The sequence below is a fragment of the Bos grunniens genome, chromosome 7, assembly GCF_055505025.1.
Source record: "Bos grunniens cultivar Pamir isolate PY7600 chromosome 7, Bosgru_T2T1.0, whole genome shotgun sequence".
Lineage (NCBI taxonomy): Eukaryota > Metazoa > Chordata > Mammalia > Artiodactyla > Bovidae > Bos > Bos grunniens.
Window position 1 is genome coordinate 61810816 of NC_141171.1, and position 14951 is coordinate 61825766.

General features: G+C 45.7%; 1 protein-coding gene across 7 annotated transcripts in view; it reads left to right on the top strand.

Moving 5' to 3' along the window:
* NDST1 (N-deacetylase and N-sulfotransferase 1) overlaps positions 1-14951 on the top strand; it is an 87935-nt gene that overhangs the window by 52946 nt on the left and 20038 nt on the right. For 4 of the 7 annotated variants that reach the window (XM_086412452.1, XM_086412453.1, XM_086412455.1 and 1 more), the window contains 5 exons: positions 6595-6749; positions 7406-7591; positions 9349-9477; positions 10283-10465; positions 14299-14395. In XM_086412452.1, coding sequence (XP_086268578.1) covers positions 6595-6749; positions 7406-7591; positions 9349-9477; positions 10283-10465; positions 14299-14395 — 750 coding nt within the window. Of the gene's footprint in view, positions 1-6594; positions 6754-7405; positions 7592-9348; positions 9478-10282; positions 10466-14298; positions 14396-14951 lie in introns of all 7 variants that reach the window. The other 3 variants (XR_015167743.1, XR_015167744.1, XM_086412456.1) reach the window with 1 other exon arrangement.

Sequence of the window (14951 nt, forward strand, 5' to 3'; positions counted from 1 at the left end):
TAGGTAAGGTCTCTTTTCTCCGCATCCTCTCCAGCATTTATTGTTTGTAGATTTTTTGATGATAGCCATTCTGATCCGTGGGAGGTTGTATCTCATTATAGTTTTGATTTCCATCAGTCAGTTATATTCTGCATCTTTTATGTGCTCTGGGCCATTTGTATTTCTTTTCTAGAGAAATGTTTTTTTTAGTTTTTTGCTAATTTTTAAATTGTGTTGTCGACATCTTTTACCTATTCTGGATATTAATCCCATAATCAGTCTGTGGGTTTGCAAACATTTTTTGCCATTCTCTTGCTTGTCTTTTCACTCTTTTGAGAATGTCCTGTGATGCGTGAAGGTTTATTTTTTTGAAAGCCAATGTATCTATTTTTCATTGTTTTCTGTATTTTGGGTATCATATTTGGGTATCATATGAACTCTGAACAAAGCCAAGGTCATGGAGATGTTCACGTATGTTTTTCCTACATAACTGTAGGTTCAGTTCAGTTCCATTGCTCAGTCGTGTCCGACTCTTTGTGACCCCATGAACCAAGCACACCAGGCCTCCCTGTCCATCACCAACTGTCGGGAGTCTACTCAAACCCATGTCCATTGAGTCGGTGATGCCATCCAGCTGTCTCATCCTCTGTCATCCCCTTCTCCTCCTGCCCTCAATCTTTCCCAGCATCAGGGTCTTTTCAAATGAATCAGCTCTTCACATCAGGTGGCCAAAGTGTGGAGCTTCGGCTTCAGCATCAGTCCTTCCAGTGAACACCCAGGACTGATCTCCTTTAGGATGGACTGGTTGGATCTCCTTGCAGTCTAAGGGACTCTCAAGAATCTTCTCCAACACCACAGTTCAAAAGCATCAATTCTTCGGCTCTCAGCTTTCTTTATAGTCCAACTGTCACATCCCTACATGACCACTGGAAAAACCATAGCCTTGACTAGATGGACCTTTATTGACAAAGTAATGTCTCTGCTTTTTAATATGCTGTCTAAGTTGGTCATAACTTTCCTTCCAAGGAGTAAGCGTCTTTTAATTTCATGGCTGCAATCACCATCTGCAGTGATTTTGGAGCCCGAAAAAATAAAGTCAGCCACTGTTTCCCCATCTATTTCCCATGAAGTGATGGGACTGGATGCCATGATCTTAGTTTTCTGAATGTTGAGCTTTAAGCCAACATTTTCACTCTCCTCTTTCACTTTCATCAAGAGGCTCTTTAGTTCCTCTTCGCTTTCTGCCATTAGGGTCATGTCATCTGTGTATCTGAGGTTATTGGTATAGCTTCTGTCAATCTTGATTCCAGCTTGTGCTTCATCCAGCTTGGAATTTCACATGATATACTGTGCGTATAAGTTAAAACCAGAGTGATGATATTCAGCCTTGTTGTACTCCCTTGCCAATTTTGAACCAGTCTGTTGTTCCATGTTTGGTTCTAACTGTTGCCTCTTCACCTGTACACAGGCTTCTCAGGAGGCAGGTAAGTTGGTCTGGTATTCCCGTCTCTCTAAGTGTTTTCCATAATAGGTTTGTTTTCTATATCTGTGACTCTAATTCTGTTTGTAAATAAGTTCATTTGTATCAACTTCTTAGATTTTGCCTATAAAGAGATATCATATGGTGCTTGTCATTTCTGTTTGATTTAATCACTGACTATAAGAGTCTCTTGGTTTATTCAGGTTGCTGCAAATAATATTATTTTGCTCATTTTTACTGCTGGGTAATACTCCATTGTATATATGTACCACTTCTTCTTTACCCATTGGTCTGTTGATAAGTTGCTTCCACGTCTTGGCTGTTGTAAACAGTGATGCAGTGAACCCTGGGGTGCATGTATCTTTTGAATAATGGTTTTCTCTGGAATATGGCCTGGAGTGTTATTGCTGGATCATGTGGTATTAATAATTCTGTATATAGTTTTTTAAGAAACCTCTGTATTCTTCTTCATCATGGTTGTACCCATTTATATTCTCACCAATAGTATAGGAGCATTCCCTTTTCTCTGCACCCTTTCTAGCCTTGATTTTTTGTAGATATTTTAATGATGGCCATTCTGACCTTGTTGTTGTTCAGTTGCTCAGTCGTGTCCAACCCTTTGTGACCCATTGGATTGCAGCATACCAGGCTTCCCTGTACTTCACTGTCTGCTGGAGTTTGCTCAAACTCATGTCCATTGAGTCAATGATGCCATCCAACCATCTCATCTTCTGTTGCCCCCTTCTCTTCCTGCCCTCAGTCTTTCCCAGCATCAGGGTCTTTTCCAGTGAGTCGGCTGTTGATATCAGGTGGCCAAAGTACTCGAGCTTCAGCATCAGTCCTTCCAGGAAATAATGAAGGTTGATTTCCTTTAGGGTTGACTCGTTTGATCTCCTTGCTGTCCAAGGGACTTTCAAGAGTCTTCTCCAGCACCATAGTTCGAATGCATCAGTTCTTTGGACCTCAGCTTTCTTTATCGTCTAAATCTCATACCCGTACATGACTACTGGAAAAACCATAGATTTGACCAGATGTACCTCTGTTGGCAAAGAGATGTCTATGCTTTTTAATACAGTGTCTAGGTATCATTACTTTTCTTCCAAGGAGCAGGCATCTTTTAATTCATGGCTGCAGTCAACATCCACAGTGATTTTGGTGCCCACAAAAATAAAATCTGTCATTGTTTCCATTTCCACCCCCCCCCTCCTCCCCCCCCCCCCCCCCCCCGCCTGACGTCTATTTGCCATGAAGTGATGGGACTGGATGCCATGTTCTTTGTTTCTTTTGGTCTTGAGTTTTAAACCAGTTTTTCACATTGCTCTTTCACCTTCATCAACAGGCTCTTTATTTAGTTCCTCCTTGATTTCTCCTGTTAGGGTGGTGTTATCTGCATATCTGAGGTTACTGATATTTCTCCCGGCAGTGTTGATTCCAACTTGTGCTTCATCCAGCCCGGCGTTTCACATGATGTACTCCGCATATAAGTTAAATAAACAGGGTGACAGTGTGCAGCCTTGACGTACTCCTTTCTCAATTTTGAACTAGTCTGTTGTTCCATGTCCAGTTCTCACTGCTGCTTCGTGACCTGCATACAGGTTTCTCAGGAGGCAGGTAAGGTGGTCTGGCATTTCTGTCTCTTTTAGAATTTTCCACAATTTTTTGTGACCCACAGTCAAAGGGTTTACTGTAGTCAATGAAGCAGAAGTAGATGTTTTTCTGGAATTCCCTTTCTTTTTCTATAATCTAATGGATATTGGAAATTTGATCTCTGGTTTCTCTGCCTTTTCTAAATCCAGCTTGTACATCTGGAATTTCTTGATTCATATACTGTTGAAGCCTAGCCTGCAGGGTTTTGAGCATTACCTTTTAGCGTGTGAAATGAGTATAATTGTGTGGTAGTTTGAACATATTTTGGCATTGCCCTTCTTTGAGATTGGAATGAAAACTGACTTTTTCCAGTCCTGTGACCTCTGCTGAATGTCCCAAATTTGTTGGCATATTGAGTGCAGCACTTTAACAGCATCATCTTTTAGAATTTTAAATAGTTCACCTGGAATTCCATCACCTCCACTAGCTTTGTTTGTAATAATGCTTCCTAAGACCCTTCCTAAAAGAGTCTGTTGTAAATAGCATGTGTGTATATGGGTCTTATTTTTGTATCTATTCAGCCAATTTATGTCTTTTGGTTTGAGCATTTAATCCTTTTACGTTTAAGGAAATTATCAATATGTATGCTCTTAATGCCATTTTGTTAGTTGTTAGATTTATTTCTAAAAATTCTTTTTCTTCCTTTCCTCTTTTGTTCTTTTCTCTTGTGATTTAATGTCTATCTTTACTGTTGTATTTGGATTACTTTTCCTTTTTTGTGTCTTTACCTTTTGTAGATATTTTGTGTGTGTGTGTGATTTCCCTGAGGTTTTGATATACTAGTCTACATATGCACAAGATTGTTTTAAGTTGTTGGTCTCTTACTTGCCAATATTCTTCATTTGTACTCTCCTCTTTTCTAGATTTATGGTTTAATATCAGATTTGTATATGAATGATTTCCTGCCTTTTGTTTGCCTTTACGGTGAGCTTTCCCATTTTGTACTTTTTCTGATTCTCGTTGTCCGCCCTTTATTTTCTGCCTAAAGAAGTTCCTTTAAGATTTGTTGTAAGGCTGGTTTGGTGGTACTGAATTCTCTTAGCTTATGCCTGTCTGTAAAGCTTTTGATTTCTCCGTTGAATTTTAATGAAAGCTTTGCTGGATAGAGTGTTCTTGGCTGTGGATGTCTCCCTTTTATAACTTTAAGTATATTGTGCCATCCCTTCTGGCCCCCAGAGTTTCTGCTGAAGAATCAGCTGATAACTCTGGGGAGTTCCCTTGTATGTTATTTGTTGCCTTTTGTTTTCAATGTTTTTTTGTCTTTAATTTTTGTCTGTTTTATTAATATGTGTTGGGGGTTTATTCAAAAGCAGAGACTTTTACTTTGCCAACAAAGGTCCGTCTAGTCAAGGCTATGGTTTTTCCTGTGGTCATGTATGGATGTGAGAGTTGGACTGTGAAGAAGGCTGAGCGCCGAAGAATTTATGCTTTTGAACTGTGGTGTTGGAGAAGACTCTTGAGAGCCCCTTGGACTGCAAGGAGATCCAACCAGTCCATTCTGAAGGAGATCAGCCCTGGGATTTCTTTGGAAGGACTGATGCTAAAGCTGAAACTCTAGTACTTTGGCCACCTCATGCGAAGAGTTGACTCATTGGAAAAGACTCTGATGCTGGGAGGGATTGGGGGCAGGAGGAGAAGGGGACGACAGAGGATGAGATGGCTGGATGGCATCACTGACTTGATGGACGTGAGTCTGAGTGAACTCCGGGAGTTGGTGATGGACAGGGAGGCCTGGCGTGCTGCGATTCATGGGGTCGCAGAGTCGGACGCGACTGAACTGAACTGGGGGGTTTATGGTCCTCCTTGGGTTTATGTTGTATGGGATTCTTTCTGGACTTGGGTGATTATTTTCTCATGTTAGGAGACTTCTCAGCTATAGTCTCTTCATATATTCTCAGTCCCTTTCTCTCTCTCTCTCCTCCTTTGGGACCCTATAAAGCGAATGTTGGTGTATTTAATATTATCCCAGAGATTTCTGAGACTGTCCTCATTTCTTTATTTTTTTTTCTTTATTCTGTTCCATGGCTGTGATTTCTATCATTTTGTCTTTCCACTCACTTCTTCTGACTCAGTTACTCTGCTATTGATTTCTTCTAGTGTATTTTTCATTCCAATTATTGTATTGTTTTCATCTCTGTTTGTTCTTTAAATCTTCTAGCTCTTTGTTAAACATCTTTTGTATTTTAATGATCTATGCCTCCATTCTTTTTCCGAGATTTTGAATCATGCTTACTATCGTTACTCTAAATTCTTATTCCCTGGTGGCTCAGAGTAAAGTATCTGCCCACAATGAGGGAGACTTGGGTTTGATCCCGGGGTTGGAAAGATCCCCTGGAGAAGGAAATGAAAACCCACTCCAGTATTCTTGCCTGGAGAATTCCATGGACAGAGGAGCCTGACAGGCTACAATCCATGGGGTCGCAAAGAGTCAGGCAAGGTTGAGCAGCTCACACTTCAGCATCTTTAAATTCTTCTTCAGGTTGGTTGCCTATCTCCACTTCATTTAGTTGTTCTTGTGGGGTTTTATCTGTTCTTTGCCTGGAATGAGTTTGTTTTCATGTCTTAAGGGTTGAGGTTGAAGGCTGAGGGCTGTCTGGTTCATACTTGCCCTCCTCTTGGTGACTTTCCCTTGTTCCTCACATGCTACCCTTCAGGACTGGGCAGGAGGGAAGAGCCCATGAGTGGTCATCTGTAGTGAGTATTCACTTGAGCTGCCACCTGCTTGGGCCACAGTGAGGACAGCCTCTCTTAAATCCTAGGCAAACCCTCCTAGTCTGCAGCTCTGGGAGGAAAGTCTGCAGCTTAGCGCCAAAGCCAAAGAAGAGCAACACTGCGTTGTTTGTCAGCATTTTTATGTTCTTAACCCTTAACGGGGCTTCCCGGCTGGTACTAGTGGTATAGAATCTGCCTGCTCATGCAGGAGACACAAGAGAGGCAGGTTCCACCCCTTCGAGTAGGAAATGGCAACCTGCTCTAGTATTCTTGCCTGGAAAATTCCATGGAGAGAGGAGCCTGGCAGGCTGCAGTCCATTGGGTTGCAAAGAGTCAGACATGGCTGAGCCATACACACACAACCCTTAGCATATCAGAGGTAGTTGTGGTGATATACACAAGACAGCTTAAACATCCTGTATATATATATACAAGAAACATCTATAAGTTAATAAGTAAAAGATAGCCCAACAGAAAAACAGGAATAAAATCACAGCAAGCAAGTCAGAGCTAGAGGAAACCCTTGGGATCATTGTATCTGAACTGCATATCGCACAGACAGACCTTGAGGGCCCAAATACGGGGAGAACTTGGCCGAAGTCATCCACTGACTCAAGGCCACATGGTTCCAGGACCTGGACTGGGGCTCTGTCTGTGCTGCCCTGTAGCTCTTAGAACTGCTTTGAGCAACTTTTGGGTGGGCAGTGGCCTTCCACGCCCATCCCTGGGCCTTGAGGCAGGAGGGCTGGGCTGAGCAGCCTGTGCTTGGGCTATAGGTACTGATGCTGAGGATGCGGGGGATGACCTGCTACTGTCATACGTGAAGGAGTTCTGGTGGTTCCCCCACATGTGGAGCCACATGCAGCCCCACCTTTTCCACAACCAGTCCGTGCTGGCTGAGCAGATGGCCCTGAACAAGAAGTTCGCTGTCGTGAGTAAGATTCCCTACAGGGCAGAGCCGGGTGGGCTTGGGGCTGGACTGGGGGTCAGAACTGCTGGCCTCCCGCTGCTTTTGCAGTTCCATGTGACAGCTTTTTATTAACATCTTTATAGCCACTGTCTCATTGAAGACTCATTGATACCCAAGAGCCTGGTATCTCGATAGCATCATTTTAGATAAGAAACGGAAGCTCGGGGAGGCCACCCCAGCTTATAAGAGGTCTAACCAGAACTTAAACCCAGGACTGTTGGCTTCCAGAGCCCAAGCTCTTGTCTTGGGCTAGACTAGGAGCCCTGGACAGCTCCAGGACGTGCCCAGCAAGGAGAGAATAAGGCCTGGTTCTGGTGCCCCCTGAGCTACCAGCCAGTCATAGAGACCACGAAGGCAGAGGGGTGCCCATCCTTGCTTCTCACTCCTGGAGCAGGAGGAAGTGAGTGCTGGGCTGAGAGCTCAAGCCCCGGCTCGGCCGGTTTCCTCCGAGACTCTGGGCCCTGAGCCTCAGCTTCCCCATCTGCACCTCAAGGTCTCGGACCTGCCGCCTTGCCTTGCCTAGTCTCTGATTTCTCTCCCCTGCCCTACAAAGGGGAAGTAAGGCCCAGAGGAGCAGGAACCCTGTGCTCACCCTGCCCTGGGCCTCCTCTCCCCAGGAGCACGGCATTCCCACAGACATGGGGTACGCGGTGGCACCCCACCACTCGGGCGTGTACCCTGTGCACGTGCAGCTCTACGAGGCTTGGAAGCAGGTGTGGAACATCCGCGTGACCAGCACGGAGGAGTACCCCCACCTGAAGCCAGCCCGCTACCGTCGTGGTTTCATCCACAACGGCATCATGGTGAGTGTGGCCCGGAGCCTGAGAGGCAGGACTTTGGGGACCTGGTTAGGGGTTTCTGCTGTCCTTTCTGTCACCTGAGGCTCTCTATCCCAGGCAGGGAGGAGGCCAGTCTGCCTCTTTAGTGAGCGACTCTTATGCTTTTGTGACAGGATCAGGTGGATGAGCATTTTTAAAGAGGTCTCTGGTGAGGCCCTGGGACAGGCCTCTGTCTCATCCATTTGTTGGCTTACGTGAAATGTATCTGTCCCTTTTTTACACACTGGGAATACTGAAATGCACAAAGTCAACAGAAGTCCCCACCTTTGTAGACCTGACATTCTAGTGACAGGAGGCAGTGCATTCATAACTGTGTAAAGTGTATAATGGTCAGATGGTATAAGTGCTGTGGAGAAGAATCAAGCAGGGGGATGGAGACAGGGTGTGCTCAGAAGAGGAGAGGGCTTCCCAGGTGGTGCTAGTGGTAAAGAACCTGCCTGCCAGTGCAGGGAGACGTAAGAGGCACGGCTTTGATCCCGGGGTCGGGAAGATCCCTGGAGGAGGGCCTGGCAGGCCAGTCCAGTATTCTTGTCTGGATAATCCCATGGACAGAGGAGCCTGGAGGGCTGTGGTCCATAGGAATGACAGAGTCGGACACGACTGAAACGACTTAGCATGCGTGCCGCAAGAGAAGAAACTTAAACAAGATGGTTAGGGAGAGCCTTTTGGGGATGGAGCCATGCTGCTGCATGAGGAAGAGCATGCATGGCAGAGAAAACACGCGCAAAGGCCCTGAGGCAAGCTTATGCAGGTGGTTTTGAGGACCAACCAGCAGGCGACTGTGGCTGGAAGACAAGTTGGGAGGTAGCAGGAGATGAGGTCAGAAGGGTGCTTGGTGGACCAGGTCATGTAGGGCAATATAACACCCCTGGATGGACTTTAGCTTTTAGTCTGTGGTGGGAGGGTTTTGAATGGAGTGCTCTGATGACTTGACTCATATATTAAAAGGATTTCTATCATTCTGGCTGCTAGGGGATAAAGTGGGGAGCAGGTGGAAGCTGCTGCAGTCTTCCGGTTGAGGTACAGTGGATGGCCCAGGGTGCGGTGCTGGAATGTGATCAGATTCTGGACTTATTTAGTAGTTAGAGCATACAGGAACTGCTGATAAGTTGGATATAGCAAATAAGAGAGAGAAAGATTATTCCCAGTTTTTGACCTCAGCCTCTGGAGTGGCTGGATAGTTCTCATCAGTCCAGATGGGCAGCTATGGGAAAGCCAGAGTCACACCTCCATCCATCTGTCCACTGACGTCCTCCTTTAAGGCATTCCTACTGACTCTGGGGATGAAGGTGGTGACGGAGAGGGTGGATCACATAAGAAACAGCTAAATCAGTGCACAGCCAAGAGTGCCATGAGGCAAGTGCTAAAGCCAGGAAAGGAGTCACAGAGCATGCCTGGGGGTGCTGCTCTAGAGAGGGAAGGGGCCCTTGCTGGGCACACAGGCCAGGTTGCCAGAAAGAGTCTCCCTTGCCAGTCCCTATTACCTTGGAGTCTGCTCATTTTGTACAGAGAAATATGAAAAGTATTTACGTATGTAAACAGGCAAGGCCGGGTGGGCTCACTTGGGGGACTGTCACGGGCGGCAGACGTTCTTTGGTGGGGAAGACCCCCAAGGGTGGGGGCTGTGTGGTCACACAGGAGGCTGCCTCTCTGAGGAGACACCCTGCCTGCCACCGCGCGGACCTGGAGAAACCATAGCTCCTCTCCCGCCCCATCCCCAGGTCCTCCCGCGGCAGACCTGCGGCCTCTTCACACACACCATCTTCTACAACGAGTACCCGGGTGGATCCAGTGAGCTGGACAAGATCATCAATGGGGGCGAGCTCTTCCTGACTGTGCTCCTGAACCCTGTGAGTGCTCCCCAGCCCTTGGCTGGCGGTGAGGAGGGGCTGCCGGCCTGCCATCCCTGGGGGAGGGCAGGAGCAGGTGTGCAGCTGGGAGTTAGAAAGCCCGCCTTCCAGCCCCGGCCCTGCCCCCACTTGCAGAGCATCTGAGCAGTCTCAGTTTCCTTCTATCATCTTGTACTTCTGTACAGTAGCGTTGGCATTTTTGTCCACGTTCTTTTTCCAATCCTTGTGTGTATAAATATATAAATATTGCAATTAACATACATAATAAACTGAATATGTTAAACTATATATTACTATCTGTATACATTGATATATATGTACTGATATATATATAGTTTAAAAGGCACTCGCTATAGACGTAGAGTGCATTTTAAACTTTTCACCTCTTTTCCTGGGCCTCTCTTTCCTTATCTGTAAAATGTAAATAATCATCCATGCTTTGATAATGTTAGATAGATATCAAGTGGTGGTGTTAACAGCTTTGTGGGGGTAACCGTGTATTCCTCATGGTTCATGTACCCCCTCACCTTCCTGCCAAAAAAGTACAAAAGAGCACCCACGTGTCTGCACAGGAGGTCTGCTTCCCTCTCGGGGCTGCTGTGCTTGGTGTCAGACTGGATTCACCTGGTGCACGTAGTCCCAGGTCACGTGGCAAGTTTACTGATGGCCCCGGTGAACTGTGGACTGGTCATCGAGTGGCACCATAAGCTTAAGCACGGCCAGCGGGTCAGAAGTGGGGGTGAAGGTAGTGAAGGAGGCTCAGAGGCTGACAGCCCATGCCTCCCATCTTCCCTCCCTGGAGCAGATCAGCATCTTCATGACACACCTGTCCAACTACGGGAATGACCGCCTGGGCCTGTACACCTTCAAGCACCTGGTGCGCTTCCTGCACTCCTGGACCAACCTCCGGCTGCAGACACTGCCCCCGGTGCAGCTGGCCCAGAAGTACTTCCAGATCTTCTCCGAGGAGAAGGACCCGCTCTGGCAGGTGAGTGGGGCTGGTGGTCTGGATGCCTCGCTGCAGGGAGGGAAGGCCCACCACCCACAGGCCTGCACTCCAGGCACAGGCTCAGGGACTCAGTCCTCAGGCCCTCATACTCCGGTACACTTGCTCACCAGGTGTATGTTTGCTCACCAGGGGTACACTTGCTCACCCGGTGTACACTTGCTCACCGGCTGTACACTTGCTCACCAGCGGGGGCGCTGTCACTTGTTCTTGTGCACGTGAGACCTCCCATGCAGAACCTATGTGAATGCACACTCATACACAGCCTGTGAAAAACAGCATCATAGAACTTCTCACTCCAGCAGGCTCTGAGCCTGGGAAAGGAAAAGTCAGAGAGCTTAAGGGACAGTCCTTCAGGAAGTCTGCCCCAGTTGTTCAGTTGCTTAGTCGTGTCCAACTCTTTGTAACCCCATGGACTGTGGCACACCAGGCTTCCCTGTCCTTCGCTGTCTCCTGGAGTTTGCTCAAACTCATGTCCACTGAGTCAGTGGATGATGCCTTCCAACCATCTCATCCTCTGTCGCCCCCTTCTCCTCCTGCCCTCAATCTTTCCCACCATCAGGGTCTTTTCTGATGAATCTGCTCTTTGCATCAGGTGGCCAAAGTATTTGAACTTCAGCATCAGTCATTCCAATGAATATTCAGGGTGATTTCCTTTAGGATTGACTGGTTTGATCTCCTTGCAGTCCAAGGGACTCTGAAGAGTCTTTTCTAGCACCACAGTTCGAAAGCATCACTTCTTTGGCCCTCAGCCTTCTTCATGATCCAGCTGTCACATTCGCTCATGACTACTGGAAAAACCATAGCTTTGACTGTATGGACCTTTGTTGGCAAAGTGATATCTCTGTCTTTTAACACACTGTTAGGTTTGTCACGACTTCTCCCAAGGAGCAAGCGTCTTAATTTCATGGCTGCAGTCACCATCCACAGTGATTTTAGAGCCCAAGAAAATAAAGTCTGTTTTCCATTTTTTTCCCCTATCTATTTGCCATGAAGTGATGGGACTGGATGCCTTGATCATAATTTTTTGAATGTTGAGTTTTAAGTCAGCTTTTTCACTCTCCTCTTTTACCTTCATCAAGAGGCTTTTTAGTGCCTCTTTGCTTTCTGCCATTAGGGTGGTGTCATCTGCATATCCCAGCAATCTTAATTCCAGCTTATGCTTCATCCAGCCCAGCATTTTGCATGATATACTCTGCATGTAAGTTAAATAAGCAGGGTGACAATATACAGCCTTGACATACTCCTTTCCCAATTTTGAATCAGTCTGTTGTTTCATGTCCAGTTCTAACTGTTGCTTCTTGACCTGCATACAGGTTTCTCGGGAGGCAGGTTAGGTGGTCTGGTATTTCCATCTCTTTAAGAATTTTCCACAGTTTGTTGTGTTCCATACAGTCAAAGGCTTTAGTGTAGTCAATAAAGCAGAAGTAGATGTTTTTCTGGTTTTTCCTTTTCTTTTTCTATGATCAACAAATGTTGGTAGTATGATCTCTGGTTCCTCTCCTTTTCTAAATCCAGCTTGTACATCTGGAAGTTCTTCATTCACGTACTGTTGAAGCCTAGCTTGAAGGATTTTGAGCATTGCATTGCTAGCATTTGAAATGAATGCAATTGTGTAGGAGTTTGAACATTGTTTGGCATTGTGCTTCTTTGAGATTGGAATGGAAACCAACCTTTTCCAGTCCTGTGGCCCCTGCCGAGTTTTCCAAATTTGCTGGCATTTTGAGTGCAGGACTTTAACAGCATCATCTTTTAGGATTTGAAATAGCTCAGCTGGAATTCCAAGACTTCCACTTGCTTTGTTTATAGTAATGCTTCCTGAGGCCCACTTGACTTCACACTCCAGGATGTCTGGCTCTACATGAGTGATCACACCGTTGTGGTTATTGGGTCATTAAGATCTTATTTGTACAGTTCTGTGTATTCTTGCCACCTCTTCTTAATATCTTTTGCTTCTATTAGGTCCATACCATTTCTATCCTTTATTGTGTCCATCTTTGCATGAAATGTTCCCTTGATATCTCTAATTTTCTTGAAGAGATCTCTAGTCTTTCCCATTCTATTGCTTTCCTCTATTTCTTTGCATTGTTCACTTAAGGCTTTCTTATCTCTCCTTTCTATTCTTTGAAACTCTGCATTCAGGTGGGTGTATCTTTCCTTTTCTCCTTTGCCTTTCCCTACTCTTCTTTTCTCAGCTATTTATAAGGCATCCTCAGACAACCATTTTGCCTTTTTGCATTTCTTTTTCTTGGGGATGGTTTTGATCACTCTCTCCTGTACCATGTTACAAACCTCTATCCATAGTTCTTCAGGCACTCTGTCAGATTTAATCCCTTAAATCTATTTGTCACTTCCACTGTATAATCATAAGGGATTTGATTTAGGTTATATCTGAATGGCCTAGTGGTTTTCCCTACTTCTTCAACTTAAATCTGAATTTGGCAATAAGGAGTTCATGATCTGAGCCACAGTTAGCTCCTGGTCTTGTTTTTGCTGCTTGTATAGAACGTCTCCATCTTTGGCTGCAAAGAATATAATCAGTCTGATTTTGGTATTGACTTTCTGGTGATGTCCATGTGTAGAGTTGTCTCTTGTGTCGTTGGCAGAGGTTGTTGGCTATGACCAGTGTGTTGTCTTGGCAAAACTCTGTTAGCCTTTGCCCTGCTTCATTTTGTACTCCAAGGCCAAACTTGCCTGTTACTTAAGGTGTCTCTTGACTTCCTACGTTTACATTCCACTTCCCAGTGATGAAAAGGACATCTTTTTTTGGTGTTCTAAAAGATCTTGTAGGTCTTCATAGAACTGTTCAAGTTCATCTTCTTCAGCACTAGTGGTTGGGGCATAGGCTTGGATTACTGTGATGCTGAGTGGTTTGCCTTGGAAACGAACCGAGATCTTTCTGTTGTTTTTGAGACTGCACCTAAGTACTGCATTTTAGACTCTTTCTTTGACTATGAGGGCTACTCCATTTCTTCTAAGGGATTCTTGCCCACAGTAGTAGATATAATAGTCATCTGAATTAAATTCGCCCATTCCCATCACTTTAGTTCACTGACTAAGATGTTGATGTTCACTCTTGCCATATCCTGTTTGACCATGTGCAATTTACCTTGATTCATGGACCTAATGTTCCAGGTTCCTGTGCAATGTTGTTCTTTATTGCATCAGACTTCAATTTCACCACCAGACACTTCTGCAACTGAGCATCATCTCCACTTTGGCTGTCTACCCCAGTGGGGATTGTCAAAAACTAGGAGCAGAAGCTTGAATTGATGGTCTCACAGTTCAGATCAGGAGTCTATAACCTAGCTTTTAAGTCAGTATGGCCTGTGGTCTGTTTTTGTAAATAAAGTTTTATTGGGACATGGCCATGCTCATTCTTGTACATACTGTCTGTGACTACTGTCAAGCTCCAATAGCAGAGTTGAGTGGTTGTGACAGACCGGATAGTACCCAAGCCTAAAATATTTAATAAACATTTATTTTTTAGTATAGAAATACTTCATAGAAAAAGTTTTCTGACCTCTTGCTGAACTTTTAAATTCAACAGTAGGAGCCTGTGAGCTCCTGTTATGTGCCAAGTGCTGGGGTGAGCATTTTTTAAGGCTTTGTCTGGGAGCAGGAGACTGACCAGAAATCGTTGCTGCCTACCAGTAGCTCAGTGTCCTGAGGGGGGGATGTGACAAGGACATGTGCAGTTACACTTGTCACTCAGGGCTGTGAGAGCCACACATCCATGTGCAGCGGGAGTCTGGAATCCATTCACTGAGTCCATTCTTCCGCCTGCCCTGACGTCTCTTCCACTGTCATTTTAGGATCCCTGCGAAGACAAACGCCATAAGGACATCTGGTCCAAGGAGAAGACTTGTGACCGCTTCCCAAAGCTCCTCATCATCGGCCCCCAGAAAACAGGCAGGTCTCTCCACTCTTGACCAGCTTCCCCTACTGTCTTGACGGCTTCCCCTACTGTCCCATCCACAGAATTCTGGAGACCATCATGCCCTGGTCCCACTCCCCAGTAATCTACACGCTGTTTCCCAGGAAGTGGGACCGAAGCTGGGGTGACCATGAGTTGCCCATCACTGTGGAGGTGGGAAGGGTAGAGGTTGGGCATTAAATTCTCCTGTTGTGAACCACAGCCTCAGGGAGCTCTCTTGGTGTCCTCTTGGGAGTTTCTGAGTCCAAGCAGAGAAGCCCAGATCAGATGCTCTGCAAGACTGAGCAGTGCCTGGCAAAACTGGGTCAGGGCAGAGAGACTGTGACAAGTTAGTCATGTCTGCAGTGGTGACATGCACATCTTTGGTATGGATGGCTGTTCCCACGTTACAGAAAAAACACTCGAGGCTCACAGAACTTGTCACTTTCTTTAACACATTTACTTAGGAGATGGTATATCCAGGTCTGGAACTCTGGTCTCTGTGCCCCCAAAATATATACTGTGAACCACCGAACTCTGTAGTCTCTTCTC